At 53.1% G+C, this 15314-nt stretch overlaps 1 protein-coding gene and 2 non-coding genes across 3 annotated transcripts in view; all 3 read right to left on the bottom strand.

The window, feature by feature from the left end:
- Positions 1–126: 126 nt before the first annotated feature.
- LOC114024963 lies at positions 127–242 on the bottom strand. Its single transcript, XR_003566985.1, has one exon. It is a non-coding gene; the product is annotated as a U5 spliceosomal RNA (small nuclear RNA).
- A 4539-nt stretch (positions 243–4781) lies between these two features.
- LOC114024965 lies at positions 4782–4897 on the bottom strand. Its single transcript, XR_003566987.1, has one exon. It is a non-coding gene; the product is annotated as a U5 spliceosomal RNA (small nuclear RNA).
- A 6393-nt stretch (positions 4898–11290) lies between these two features.
- PTCH2 (patched 2) overlaps positions 11291–15314 on the bottom strand; it is a 12852-nt gene continuing 8828 nt past the window's right edge. Inside the window, exons 8-17 of the mRNA XM_027837973.1 lie at positions 15179–15308; positions 14755–15058; positions 14514–14656; positions 14068–14248; positions 13708–13988; positions 13475–13612; positions 12719–12861; positions 12453–12552; positions 11960–12169; positions 11291–11869 (exon numbers count right to left, since the gene is read on the bottom strand). Coding sequence (XP_027693774.1) covers positions 11630–11869; positions 11960–12169; positions 12453–12552; positions 12719–12861; positions 13475–13612; positions 13708–13988; positions 14068–14248; positions 14514–14656; positions 14755–15058; positions 15179–15308 — 1870 coding nt within the window. The 3' untranslated portion in view covers positions 11291–11629. The remainder of the gene's footprint in view (positions 11870–11959; positions 12170–12452; positions 12553–12718; positions 12862–13474; positions 13613–13707; positions 13989–14067; positions 14249–14513; positions 14657–14754; positions 15059–15178; positions 15309–15314) is intronic.

The following is a 15314-nucleotide window of genomic DNA, read 5'->3' as shown; positions in this document are numbered from 1 at the left end:
GTATATACGGTTATATGTACTTTGTACGATTAAATCATAACACTACCTTCCACGCCACCTGATGGCGAAGCAGGAAGTGCTAAGAAAACATCCCGCTTACATCTGCTTTTTATACTTCTTAATATAAGCCTCGCAAACGCGAGGCCTCAAAAAATTAGTTAAAAACTCTTAACTGTTCCTCTCCACGGAAATCTTTAGTAAAAGGCGAAAGATTTATACGATCTGAAGAGAAACCAGAGTATGCCACAGGGTAGCGTCCGTGCCCAGCCCTTCAGCGGTCATATCGGGTAAGCTCATGGTGACCATTATCCCTCAGGGAGACAGCAGCCCCTTCATTCTGCTTCGGGACCCCGCGCGGGACAGGCCGGCCCAGGACTGACCCTGGCCCCTGGACGCCCCAGAAGCCACTTGCAGGAGGGCGCATAAGGAGAGCCTGGACGCACTGCATTGTGGGTATGCAGATGAGCTTAGTCGCTGCTTCAGTTTCCCCGCATTGTCAGTTTTCCTCCGTGTGACACTCACCTCTCTAAGGCTCTCCTCGCCCTCTCCCCGGCACCACAGTCTATTGCTTGTGAGGCCCAGCTTAGTAAAGAAGAGTAACAAGCCCAGAGAAGGCAAGGAGGCTGCCCAAGGTCACAAAGCTAATGGGTGACCAGGCAGGAGGTGTCTTTCCTCTCAGATGGCCTCAGTCCACAGCCCCAGGCTGCTTCCTCTCCCCTCAGCGATCCCACCCAGCCGCCCTCCTCACTTTAACCTCCCTCCCCACCTCTGCTCTGGCCGCTTCGGTTTAGATCCCCCAGGCTCGAGACCAAATGCATTCCATCCTGGGCCTCCTCCATTTGAGTCTTCTCCTGGCATCTCCCAGCACAATCGGTGGGCACTAGCCAGCAAGAAGCCAGGTGGCCCACTGGGTAGAATCAGGAAGATCTGAGTTCAAATTCGACCTCAAACACTTTCTAGCTGTGTGACCCTGAACAAGTTACTTAAACTTTGTCTGCCTCAGTTTCCTCAACTGTAAAATGGGGATAATAATGGTACTACCTCCCAGGGTTGCATAGTGACTGGCATATGGTATGCGATTGATAAATGTTGATTGCTGCTTTTCCTCCCCTTGCCTCCAGACCTCTGAGTCCTCTCAGTTCACGTGGTTGGGGTGGGGGGGGATAAAAAGAGGAAGGGGAGGAGGCGAAGGGAGAGGAGTCCTCATGGCCAGACAAATCTTCATGCATGCAAGGAGGGGCAACAAGATTATTGTCTGTCCTTCGTTCTTAAAAAAGGACCATGACATCAGGGAGGTGATACCATGACATGCAAGTGAATTGCTTTAAGTGAGGGAGGGCTGTGCAAAGTCACCAGCCTCACTCTCCTCTGGAGCCATTTGGGTCCAGTGGCCAGACATAGATCAGGATGACTGGAGATGGCCCCGATGCAGTGAGGGACCTTGGCCTTTTCAAGCTAAGGTCTTTAACAGGTCTCAGTTGGAGCAGCAAGGAAGCCAGTTAGGCTAAATCAAAGTGAGTAATAAATGAGGCTTGGGGGTCAAAGCCAGAAGCCCTGATTTAATCCTAGCCAAGAGCCAAGGGCATTTCTTGAGCGGAGAGTAATAAAATCAGAGCAGTCCTTCAGTAAGAAGATGACTTTGGCAGCTGTGGAAAAAGAGAGAAAGGTGAGAATGGACACATTGTAGGTGCTGAATAACTGTTTTTTCATTCATTTCTTGCCTCAGAGCTGGAAGGGACCGTGATGCTTTCTGCCTATCTCTCCTCCTTCACCCGTCTCACATGATGAAGTGGCCTTACTCCTCACCAAGGCTGACTCCCCTGCCTGTTCAAGAGATTCAGGTCCAACCCATCTGCTCCAGCACACTGTCTCCTCTGTCATCTCCACTCTCTCACTTATTTTCAATCTCTCTCCACTGGCTCATTTCCTACTGCCTACAAACATACCCATGTTTCTTCCATCCTGAAAGAAACCCCTCCCTTGATCCTTTCATCCCTATCATTCTATATCCCTTCTGCCCTTTGTGCTCCTTCAAAAAGGCGTCTCCAACTGGCTCCTCCTCCTCTCCTCTCACTCTCTTCTTAACCCCTTACAATCTGGCTTCTGACCTCATCATTCCACTGAAGCTACCCTCTCCAAAGTTACCAAAGATCTCTTAGCTGCCAAATTCAGTGATCTTTTCTCTGTCCTCATTCTCCTTGACCTCTCTGCAGCCTTTGCCACTGTCGATCACTCCCTCCTCCTTCATACTCTCATCTCTCTCAGTATTCAGGACATTCCTCTTTCCTGGTTCCCCTCCTACCTCTCTGATGGCTCCTTTTCTGTCTCCTTTGCTGGATCCTCTAGATCACACCCTCTATCCACAGGTGTGCCTCAGGTTCTGTCCTGGATCCTCTTCTCTTTTTCCTCTATAATACTTCACTTGGTGATCCCATCAGCTTCTATGGATTTACTTTTACTGATGATTCTCAAATCTACCTTTCCTGCCCCAGTCTCTCCAACTTTCAATCTCCAACTGCCTTTCAGTCATCCCAAACTGGCTGTCTAGTAGACATCTATATGTCTAAAACTGAACTCATTCTCCTTCTCCTAAATCATCTGCTCTCCCTCCCTTCTCTGTTACTATACCTGTATTATATACCACCCTTCCAGTCCCCAGGAGTCATCCTGGACTCCTGCCTCTGTCTCACTCCCCATGTCCAAGCTGCTGCCAAGGACTGTCAATTTCACCTTTGCCACGTCTCTCAAATATGCCTCCTTCTCTCCTCTGGCACAGCCACTGCTCCAGTGCTGGGATTATCAATAACCCAGGGACTGGAGAGTCGTCAGCCTGCTCTCTCCCCTCCCATCCAGTTTCCATTCAGCTTTCCTAAAGCACAGTTCTGATCATGTCACCACTATTACTTAGTAAACTCCAGTGTCTCCCTTATGCCTCCAAGAGCAAGTATAAAATGCCCTGTTTGACATTCAAAGCCCATCATAACCTGGCCCCCTCCTTCCTTTCCAGTCTTCTTACACTTTACTCCCCAACACATGCTCTTTGATCTAGTGACACAGGCCTCCTGGCTGTTCCTGGAGCAAGACCCTCCATCTTTCCAATCTGGGCATTTTTTTCTGACTGTCCCCCATGTCTGGAAAGCCCTCTCTCCTCTGATCTGACTTGCTTTAAGTCCCAACTAAAATCCCATGTACAGGAAGCCTTCCCTAAAGCCTCTTAATTCCAGTGTTTTCCCTTTTTTATTTATTTCCTATTTATCCTGTATATAGCTTTGCCTTGTATATATGTGTTTATATATTGTCCCCTCTATTCCAGTGTAAGCTCCTTGAGGGCAGGGACTGTCTCATCTTGCATGCAGTGGGCATTTAATAAATGTTTATTGATTGATTGAGTTTAAATCCAGTCTTATTTCTCATTACTAAACTTTGTGACCTTGGGCAAGGCATTTAATCTCAGTTTCCTCACCTGTGAAGTGGGGATAATAATAATAGTATCTATTATTACAGATTGTTCCTACAACTCCCAGGGTTGTCTTTAGGATTAAATGGGATAATAATTGTAGAGTGTTTAGCACAGTACCTGGCACATAGTAACTTAGCTATTATTATTATTATTATTATTATTATTACTGAGACTCTCTGATAATAATAGCTAACCTGTAGCACTTGAAGGTTCACAGAGAGCTTTATATGGTAACTCTTCCCTGTGAAGGTTAGAGATGGGGTGGCCACCATTTTACAGATGAAGAAACGGGCTGACAGAGGTTACTCAAGTGACTTGTCCAAAGTAACACACAACCTGTAAGCAAATATCTGGGTCGGAATTGGAATTCAGGTCCTCCTGAGTCTACCAACTCTGCCCTCTAATTAATCACACTACGACCTTTATAGACTAGAAAACGGAGGCCCAAGAAAGCTGACTTACTCAGTCATGCAGAGTCGGTCTGGGGACAGATGCGAGAGATGCGGCTGTAGACAAGACTTGGCCATTGAGAGGATACATACCTGCTTAGTCGCGGGGGACCCCAATTGAAATCCAGTAGGAGGGGCCCTCTGGTTTTGAAAAGATTTTACTCTCCTAACTAGGAAACCAATCGCCACTTGCTAATAACATTTTTGTTGTTGAGTTCGCCTCTTCGTGACCCCATCTGTTTTGTTTTTGTTTTTGGGGAAAGTACCGAGTAGTTTTGGAGAAAAAAATTGAAGCAAACAGTGCTCAGTGACTTGCCCGAGATCACAGAACTATAGCAAGTGTCTGAACACAGATTTTCTCAGCTTCCTACCTAAATTAAGAACAAAAAGAAAGCAAAGCGCGCATAATAATAAACGCCTACTTCTGAAAGCAAATAGCTTGCATTCCATAATAATTATCTCCAAAAGCCGAGAACCTATTTTTAAACGAAAGAAACATAGCCTCCCAGAAATAATACCTTGCAACAACAAACATTTGTTTCAACTTTTTGATAACAACAGCACAGCACGCAGCGAGCTCTTATCCACGTGCTAGTGCTGTTTTACGACACCCCCTACGGAGAAACTACAGGCAACACCTTTCAAGTAATACTCCTACCAGCAGCTACTTACAAACCATAAAAGGACAAACGATGTAACACGCGAATGTTTCGCTTTACAAAACGTGGGATATACCACCTGAAAACATGCACCACACAAGAACACCTTCAAACTCACTTACCGACTCGCCGGTACTCCACATTTCCTAAACACAAAACAACAGGTCAACTACAAGACGATCAAAACCATTCTGTATTTGTAACTGCAAAGATAGTCTTGCCGAAGCAAGACCTCAAAAAATTGGTTCCAAACTCATAACTGTTCCTCTCCACGGAAATCTTTAGTAAAAGGCGAAAGATTTATGCGATCTGAAGAGAAACCAGAGTATACAAGTAATCCGTGAGCTTCCCTCCCAGAGGAGTCCCGGCCCGGGTACAGTCACGGCGCTTCCTGCCTCGCTGGCTGTACCCCCATGCCCACATCCGAGGAGATAAAACCCGTGATTTGAACCCCGCTGTGCAATAAGAGCCCCGAAAAATACTCCGGAGGACGGAGCTGGGCAGCCAGGCTGAAGGAGATGGCTCCCTCTAGCAAGGCATCATGGGTATGCAAATGAGGATCGCGGTCCCGCCCCTGCAGAGGCAGGTGCTTCCCCAGAGCTGGAGGCTGCGAGGGAATGCACATGCCCCAGGGACCCGCAGGAGTAAGTTGCTGGTTTCTCACACTTGAGCCCTTAGAGTCAGCCCTAGGCGCAAAGGTGAAGTAGATTGGGAGTATGCAAGAAATAAAATGTGCAGGGCTTCGGAACAGATGGAGGGGATGCAGTCCGGTGTAGATGAGGAGGTTCAGGGATAGACAGAGGAGACAGATGAGGTCTAGTGTGCATGGGAAGGATGGATAGAAGGGTTGGGGTTCAGTGTAGATGGGGGCGTCCAATGTAGATGGGGGGGTTGAGGATAGATGGAGGTGATGGAGTCCAGTATAGATGGAGTGTTCAGGGATAGATGGAGGGGAAGGGCTCCAGTGTAGATGGGAGTGTTCAGTGTGGATGGGGGTCCAGGAATAGTCGAGGGGATGAGGTCCAAAGCAGATGGGAGGGCTGGGATAGGTGGAGGGTGTAGGATCCAGGGTAGTTGAGGGGAATCAGATTTCTGGGTAGTTGGGGCATCTTGATCCTGGGTTCTCCCACGACATTGATTTTCTCTGGCTGTTCCTCAGAAGTCTTCTGTTTTCCCCACCCCTCCTACTTCTGCTAACCTTCCCCCGCCCCCCCAACTCCCATTTCTTTGCTCCTAGACCATCCAGGCTGTCTTTGAGTAGGTTAGAGCTGAAGCTGGTTCTGCCCCCACCTGCTCTCCCATCCCTCTTCTGCCGGCCCCCTTCCCCCATATCACTCCCCATGGAAGCCGGTCAGGGCTAGGAGCTGACACTGGCTGAGGAGGAGAGGAGGGATTCCCAGGGGTCCGCCTAAGAAGGCAGGTGTCACTGACCAGCCCCGAAGGCACTGAGACCTCAGGCAGCTCCTTTTAATGTAGGCTGCACAAGAAGGGAGTAACCCACCCAGTCTGAGGTCTCACCAGTGTGACTCAGCCACTGAGCTCCCTGCATCCATAGGGAGTCCCAGGGCAGGGCAAGAGAGGTCCCCAGACTGTGGGAAAGGAAGATGGACTCAGAGGCCACCAAGACTGAAGAGAAGTTGCAGAGGGTTGAGATGGGGAGTAGACGTCAGCGGTGTCTAATTCAAATAGGAATGGAGATTATCCATTACTATATGTTTTATCATATTTTTATTTATTTTGTTAAATATGTTTCCTGGCCTCTCCTTCAGGAGACCTACTGGCTTTGTGTCTGACACCTCTGGTGTAGAGGCTTTCTCAAGGACGTAGGGTGATTTGGAGGGGCACCTATGGGCGGCAGCATGACACCCCCTTTCCACCACTTGGTTACAAGAATAACAGACCTTCAGCCATTTAAAAAAGAAAAGAAAAAATACAAATAGGTCACCTGGACAGGCATGCTCAGTGGGAATAAGGTGCTTAATCCTGGCCAGGATCCCAAAAGAAAATGGAGCTCTTTTCTGCACCCAACTTGCCCCCGGGGTGCAGAGTGCCTGGAGGCAGCACCAGGGGTGTGCATGAGCCAGCTGGAACTGAAGCTGATTGTTAAATGTTCAGTGTGAGCATTTACACCTCGGAAATCCCCAAATGCTACAAATCAAGGCTTGATTTGTGTCATGTCAATTATCCAGACTAGATGAAAGTGAAGGAGAAATTTTTGATAATGCAGATTAAATTTAAAAGTATGTCAGTGCATATCTTTTTTAATGAGCCGGTTGTTAAGCATTTTCTAGCACACCTTGAGCAGCAATTCCCTGCCCCCCAACCTGGCCATGGGCTGCAGAAGCATCCCTGTGCCTCCTTTGTATCTCTGGGGGCATTCAGCCATCACCCTGATCCTGCTGCAGGGCCCTGGCTCAGTGCCTTCCCGGGCCCTTCCCTCCCTCTCATCTCAGTGGGTAGACAGCCCTCCATCCGTGCCTCCTCCTCAACCTCCCTCACCCTCATCCTCAGGCTCTCCATCCCAGGTCCCCAAACCTTCCCTCCAGTGACTTCAAAAAGTCTCCCCCTCCCAAACGAACCCCTCATATCCCTACCCCTGGTGAATTGTTTGCGCACCTCCAGAGACGTGCAAACTCACTATCCCCTGAGAGCACCTGGTCCCTCCATCTCTTTTCCAAGCCCTACCCCCCTATACATGTCTATTGACTGCAGCCATCCCTCTGCTAGGTGCCACTGCCTTTCAAGTATTCACTAGCAGGTAGTTTTCCCCCACCCCCACGGACTTCCCTAGGTTCAAAAGCCTCAATTACTTCACCCAGTTGGTGTCTGGCAGCCTCCTCTCTGTCCTGACTGCCCCCCTCCAGACATAGTACACTTTGTTTATATCTCTCCTAAACTGTGGTGCCCACAGTTGCCCAATCCTCCAGATGAGGTCTGTTCAGTGTTGGGAACAGAAGGAGGGAGAAAGAAAACCAGCATTTATTAAGCACTTGCTATATGCTAGGCACAGTGCTAAGTGCTTTACGAACATCTCATTTGATAGAACCCATTTTACAGATTTTACATTTGAGAAAGCAGGCAGACAGAAGTTAAGTGACTCTCCCAAAGTTACCACAGTCTAAGGTCAAATTTGAACTCAGGTCTTCCTGACTTCTCTATCTTCTCTGGCACCACCTAGATACTGGGGGGACCCTCCCCTCCCAGTTCCTAGAAGCTGGGACCCTCTTCATTTTTCCCAAGATTCCATGGTGTATGTTGGTTGCCACATCACCCTGTTCACTCATGTTGAGCTTGTGGTCCACTAAAACCCTCAGATCTTTTCCAAATAAACTTTTATTGAACCTCCTTTCTACCCAAGCTTTCAGTGACTTTTTACTGCTTACCAAATAAAGTTTACACTTCTCAGTCTGGACTTTAGGGGCTTCCACAATATGATGTGCCCCTACTTTTCAGTTCTATCTATTCCTGCTCCTGTCATTCTCTCTGTGCCTACCCAAACAAACTACTCTCTGCCCACTGAACAGAACCTTGGACTTTCTAGCTTCTATGTCTTTGCTCAGGCTGTACCCTCCACTGAGCTTGCCTTTCCCACCTTCCCATCCTAGCTTCTCCCATTTCTCCAGCCCAGTCACACCTTACACTTTGCCCATCTCTGAAGATTTTATAAGGCTGTGCTCTAGTTATCCATACACGTCCCCTGTCCACTACTGCACAGTGTGCTCCCTGAGGGCAAGGGCAGAGCTCAAGGAAGAGTCAGGGGAAGGGGCGGGAATCCCCTCTCCCATTTATCCCCTTTGTAACTAAGCACAAGGCCTCTGACTCTGGGCTGTTTCTCCATCAGTGAAGGAAGGGGCATTGCAAGGAAATCAGGATACCGACCGGGCAGATTTTCCAACCATCTCTCTTCTCTGTGTCCTGCAGTGAGGCGTGCCCCAACCTTGGGAGTGGCAAAGGGGGGTGATGGCTCATAGGCTCAGAGTCAGGCAGAGCTGGACAAAGGGGAGGTGGGGGCAGGGGGAGCCAGAGGGTAGAAGCAAAGGAGGGGGCCAACCAAGGTAGTAAGAGGCATGTGGAGCGGATACCCACCCCTTTTCCCTCTCTTTTCCCCCGGGGATTGAGCTGAATGCCTTTCCCCACAGGGGGGCAGTTAACCTCGTTTGTTGGGGTTTTTTTTTTTTTTCTAGTTTAGTTCCTTGCTTAAACGTTCAAGTCTCCATACTCTTAAGTATCTCAATGTACATTGCATATCTTAGGTAAATAAGATACTGTTAAGCTGCTAACACATTCGCATTATTGTTGAGATTCCTGAGAAAAAGGGATGGGGAACGCGTCCAAGGAAGGGAGATATCGAAACAGGCTATAATTTGCAGAGTGTGATCTCTGGGTGGGGACTCGAGTTTCTGATTTCTTTTCACAGCTTCCTTGTGTATGGGAAATGTGTAGGAGTGGATACTGCACCACCAGCTGACTCGGTTTCTTTGGGAGGAGACTCCTTCCCAGAAGGGAAGGGCAAGAGAGAGAGACAGACACAGACAGATAGAGATAGACACACGGAGGAAAGAGACAGAGACAGAGGCAGACAGAGAGACAGAGACAGAGACAAAGGCACACACAGAGGAGAGAGAGCCAGAGACAGAAGGGGAGAGAGACAGACGAGAGAGAGAGAGAGAGAGAGAGATATGAGAGACACAGAGACAGAGGAAAGAGACAGAAATAGGCAGACAGAGACAAAGACACAGAGGACAGAGACAGAGAGACAGACAGAGAGAGGGAGAAAGGGAGAGAGACAGAGATAATCAGAGACAGACGGATAGAGGAAAGACAGACAGAGGGAGACAGAGAGACAGAGACAAAGACACACAGAGGAGAGAGAGAAGACAGAGACAGAGACACACAAAGAAGAGAGAGAGACACACACACAGAGACACAGAGAGGAAAGAGACAGAGACAGAAAGCAGTGTCACAAAAACCTGGAGGAGGAAAATATCCAGGCAGGGGGGTGGGGTGGGTGAGCAAATGCTGCAGGAAGCGCAAGGACAAGGACTGAGAAAAGGCCACTAGATTTTGGCAGTTAAGAGATCCTTGGTGACTTTGGTGAGAACCGTTTCCATTGAATGATGAGGTCCGAAGCAGAGAGCTGAGGAGAGGGCAGAGGGAGTGGAGGTGCCCACTGTAGATGGGCGGGTTTGGCTGAGAGAGAGAGGATGACAGCTGGAGGGGATGGCAGGGTCCACTGAGGTGTCTAGGGGGAGGAAGGTGGTAAGGGAGGAGCCAGCAGATGGGGTAGAGAGAGGAGATGACTGTGAGGACGACTGTCTGGAGGAGGCAGAAGCAGGTCTCAGAGGAAGGCATCTTGGCTGGGAGAGGAAGGAAGTGACCGAGCTCCCAGGCCTGTGCAGTGGGGACCATTTGGAGCCGCGACGGGAGGGGAAGGGGGCGGGTGAGCGCCTGGAGCTTCGTCCCCGGTGGGGGGGGCACGCTGACTCCTGACATCTCGTCAGCCTCCTGTCAGCAGCTGTGCCCGGGGGGAGTGGCTCCCTGAGGGCACCAGGGGCACAGACATCACTAGGGATGGCTCTGGCTCCCTGTTTTTATCTCATCTGTTAGAGGAGCCATTAGGTAGCCCCTCATATTAAGCAGGGATGCTATGGTCCTAGGCATTTGTGCTGGGGGTCACCGACCACAGACCTACTTCCTGCTGGACCTCAGTGGCCATGGAAGACCTTCTCTAGAGCGTGGCAATCATGTCCACAAACGGGCTCCGAGCGGCGAAGCAGCCTGGTTCTAAGGGTGGAAGATGGACTCGGGGGCCACGTCCAATATCCTCCTTTTACAGATGAGGAAACTGAGGCCAGAGAGGTTGACCGGTCTAGGATCATGCAGTCAGTTAGTGTCTGAAGTGGATTTTGAACTCTGGTCTTCTAGTCTCCAAGTCATGTTGCCTCATTGGGGGTGGAGGTTGTGCCTACAGGGCCTATGGTGTTGAGGTGGCCCGGGGAGAGGCAGGCACGTATGGGTACCGGCACCTCCAGGGTACCATCACTAAGCCAGTCTGGTGCCCAGCATCTCCTGGGGAGCTGAAAGGCCCTGCTGTATGCCCCTCTCCCTGACTTGGGACACAGGCTGAGGGCCAGCAGGACCTGGGTTCTGAACCTGAGGGGTCTGGAACCAAGTGGCCCCAGCAGGGCTGCTAGGGACGTGGGGGCTAACTCCTGTGGAGCAGTCGGGAATTGCCCAACGGCATGTGTATTATGAGGGAGCCCTGGCCTGGGAAGTCCCTGCCACGCCACAGATTTGCAGGACGGCTTTGAGCGAGGCCCAGCCCCTTTCCACGTCTCAGTTTCCTCCTTTGTCAGGTCAGGGGTGGGCGAGACCAGATCTCCCACTGAAGGTCAAGGGCACATGGCCGAGTACTTGGAGCCGTGGGACCAGCAGAGCAGGGGCTCAGACTCATATCCAGGGCCGCTGACCCGCCCCATGACCAGACCCAGCCTTCCCGGCCCATCCGGAAGGAGTCGCTACCTGAAGGGCCGAGATGGGGCCCCCGAGTATCAGCCTTGATTCTGGGGCTGCAGATCCAGCTCTTGGCCAAGCCCCAGGGGATGGTGCTCAGACCTAGGCCCTGACTGTGGCTCCCTGCCCCAACACCAGGAAGGCATCCCAGAGGGTATAGAGAATAGATAAGTATATATTTACTCTTTAAAAATAAGATTTACAGCTGAGCCATCAGCTTTACAAAAATAAATCTCTTCATATAAATAACTTCTGGGACAGGAGAGGGGCAGGTAGGGACACAGACAGACAGATGGACAGACCCTTCAGAGGAAAGGATGGGTTCCTGTGCAGATGTCACTGAAGCCCTCAGGGCAGCTGTGGAAGGGCCTGGGCCGAGGTGCTCAGGGACACCTGGACAGGTGGGTGCGAGAGTGCACACGTGCACACACACACACACACACACACACACACACACACACACGCACACACACTCACACACTCCTCCCTTGGAGGCAGGTGATACTACAGCATCAGAGCTGCTTTGCATAGATGCTGCCAGGTCCATCCTAGCAGCGGGGGCCAGGTCCCTTGGGCTCTGTGGCCATAGGATGCCCGGGTTCCTCAGAGACCTCCTGGACATAGCTGCCTGGCAGTGGCGGTGGGTGCAGGGCCACAGTGACTGAGGCCGTCAGAGTGGTAAAGGCGCCTGGGCTTGCATGCGTCCCCCAGTGGGCCTCACTTCCCCCTGTGGCTGTGAGGGAGGGGAGGCCAGGTCCAGGAGGGCTGTCCTTGTATGTCCGTACCACCTGTGGGGGAGACAGAGGGCAGGGTGAGCCCCAGTGGGGTTTCAGCCAAGGCCTTTCACTCTCCCTGCCACCCCAGCCAAGTACTCTCACCGTGATGGTCGGGAAGCTGGGGTCCTTGCTGGCCTCCACCAAGATGTGGGAGTGAGCTGGGGGCAGGATGAAGGTGCTGGAGGCATCCCCTGCTCCTGTCTCAGGGCCCCTGAAGGCTGGGCTCGGGCCCAGGAAGAAGTGAGGAGGACTGAGGGGCAGTGATACTGGGTCAGGGTGGGGCAGGTGGCTGCCTCCATCTGGCAGAGATACCTGGGGGAAGCAGAAGGGAGATGTGGGTCCAGAGCTGAGCTGAGCTGGGCTCACGTCCTCCTGTTGTTTCATCTCTGAGAGGGGAGGGGGGCAGCAGAGACAGGCACGAGAGGTCCCCAGACTGTGGGAAAGGAATGCCTGGGGGCCCACAGGGAATGGGGCAAAAATGGATGTGTGAGTATGGAGGAGTCACTGGGACAAGGGCCCCATGATGGAGATAAGGGATGTGGGGGGAGGGGGATCCCACAGTGGACAGCAGTGGATGAGGGGGCTGGGGAATCACCTGGGGCGGGGGTCCCAGGATGGACAGCAGCACAGGAAGCAGAACAAGCCCGTGAAGCAGACCCAGGCCCGTCAGAACTGTCAGCACCACAAAGAAGTACCTGGGGGAAAGGGCAGAGGGATCCTGGTATAAGGAGGGCACTCCCCCAGGGGAGCACCATGTGCTGCCCCTATTGCCCAGGGCCTGGGGAGGAGGTGGGGATGTGTCTTGTTGGGGGCCAGGGCCAGAAAAGGGGAGGGTTACAGGGGGGCCGGGGATAGCCATACCTTACAATAAAGTCAAAGTCTGACCCAGCCAGCATGAGTAGTCCCAGCAACGTGGACACAGCCCCATCCATCACAGGTGCAAACATGTGCTCCAAGGCCTGGGCTGAGCGCACATCCCGGCTGCCCGTGGCTGTCAGAAAGCCCTGGAGGAACAGGCCCAGAATAGGCCTGAATTAAGCCTCTGGGCTGGACACTTTTGTAGGGATAATCTGGGGGGAGGCCTTCAAAGTCTGAGCTGGCCTGGCTATTGGAAAGCCCCAGGAAGAGGAGAGAGCTGAGGTTCCTTTCCCAGCCTCCAGGGCACGGCAGGGAGCTGGGGCCTGGGGCTCTACCGGGATCAGCCAGGCCCTGGGGGTGGGGTGACTTAGTCCCAACATCTCAGAGCCAAGGATCCTTTGGGGGCACCTCAGTCCAGTTAGGACCTGATCAGGAATCCCGTTAAAATGTCCTTGACAAATGGGCATCCCACCTTCGAGCAAGGGGCCTCCAAGGAGAGGGAAGCTGCTTCTCCCAGTAGTGGCCCATTCTGACTGGAAGCAGCTCTGCTCAGGGTCTTTTGGGGCCAGGCAGAGCTGGGGTGGCTCAGAAAGCCAGCTCGACCCTGTCACCCTCTGAGACTCAACTGATAGACATGGGGAGGGGTGGGTGTCATCTCATCTAGGGGAACCCCGCCCCCACAGGATCCCATGGCTCCAAACTGGGCCAACACACAGCCCTCCTGGGCCCCAGGCTTCTGGGGAAAGACCATCCACTTACCAGAGCCACATGAGCCGTGAACTCAACACCGATGCCCACGGAAGCCACGAGAATTACCACGGGGATGGCGCTTAGTTTGATGCCTAGGAAGCCCATGATGCCAAATAGCTCCATAGTCATCATGGCCAGCACCAGCACCTGGGAGGGAGGAAGAAGGGGAGGAGGGATGGGAACGCTGATGCTCTGCTCTGGGCCAGGCACGTGGCCAAAGTGAGAGGGAAAGGGGCACTCACAATGAGCCCAGCTGTCCAGGGGCTGAGCAGCAGCAAGGCACAGACCACAAAGGTGCAGGCCAGCAGCACACAGACGGCCAGCAGGAAGCAGCGACGGAGGCCTAGGTACTGTTCCCAGAAGAGGAAGGGGGAGCCGCTGGGGTAGGCTCGGATCCCCGCCCGGCCCGCCTCTTCACAGGCAGCCCGGGCCCCCTCAATGGCCTCCACGAAGTCCGCCGTCTGTCGGAGTCCGCTCAGCAGGAAAGGGAATTGGGCAAACTCCAGGGGCGGGGCCGCAGGGACTGTGGAGGGAGACTGGGTGAGCTCGGGAGCCAACGCGGATTCCTGGGCCTGCCTGCCCCCCAGGCCCTCCTCACTCACTGTGCAAGCTCTCGCCTGTGCTGTCATATTTGTCGTGAAGCCACTCGGGGGGAGGGGGATAGAAGTTGGCTTGGGAGGCGGCCAGGCCCAAGGGGTCTCTGCTCACCCATACGGTCAGCCCAACGTAGAAGAGCTCAGGCAGGATGAGGCCGTCAGCATCCACGAGCCTCCGCTTGTCCAGCTAGGAGGGGAGAGAGGGCTGAAGGCAGGCCCCAGCCTCCCTCCCAGAAGCTCAGCACTGGAAAGGATGGACAGGCTGACCAGACAGTTGGGATCCCACATCCTAAACCCCTTGCCCTCAGGACTAGCTCTTCTCAATAGGAAGGCTGTGAGTGAACACTGGATGAGAAGCTTAGTGCAGAGCCTGACGCACAGTAGGGGCTTCATAAATGTGGCTTGGCTTGGCTTGGCTCATCCCTGCCCGTGGGACCAGGCCTCCCACCCACCTGGCTATAGTCCAGGGGCTCCTTGGCGTCTCCCGTCTGGATCAGCAGCCTGTAGGCCAGGGCACCGTCCTCAGAACCGTTGCGGCACGAGTGGTGTGTGATACGTCCAGCTGCCCAGTCCTGGTCAAAGGCAGCTTGGACTCCTGCAGGGAGGGCAGACAGATAGAAGGTCAGGGTAGGGCAGGCCAGCCGCCCCCGCCCTCTGGGACCTCTCCATCCCCAGCCATCCCCAGAGTCTCACCCTGGAGCCAGGTGCTGTAGCGATGCAGCCAACTTCGGGGAGGCTGTGGCGCCAGCACAGACTTGAGGGCGCTGAAGCGGCTGTGCAGGTCCAGCAGGGCCCTTTGGGAGCGGGCGTAGTCGAAGCCGCCCTGGGTCACCAGGGCCACCTCATACAGGGAGAAGTACTTGATCTGGGCAGCCAGGAAATCATATTCCTTCGTGCCCCGGGGCACCACATCTGTCAGGGTCAGCCCGTCTTGCACCCAGGTGGCTCCATACAGGCTCAGTCCCAGCAGGGCCCCGAACAGCACCAGGACCAGGCCCTGGGGGGACAATGTCTATGAAGGCTGGGCAGGCAAAAGGGATCGCCCAGGGACTCAAGGTTGAGCGACCCTCCTCACCCCCAACCTGCCCAGCAAGTCCACAGCTATTACTAGGGGTACCTTGGTTCGCGGCTGCAGCAGCAGGGGTGCGTACCGACATCGGGCAAATCGAGACAGGTTCCAGCGGGCACAGGGCAGTGGCCGACACACCTGCCCCCGTCCCGTCCCAGCTAACTGGCCCAGTAAGTCTCTTGTT

The sequence above is a fragment of the Vombatus ursinus genome, unplaced genomic scaffold, assembly GCF_900497805.2.
Source record: "Vombatus ursinus unplaced genomic scaffold, bare-nosed wombat genome assembly UNPS02014825.1, whole genome shotgun sequence".
Classification (NCBI taxonomy): Eukaryota; Metazoa; Chordata; class Mammalia; order Diprotodontia; family Vombatidae; genus Vombatus; species Vombatus ursinus.
This window is presented reverse-complemented; position numbering and strand designations above follow the sequence as displayed.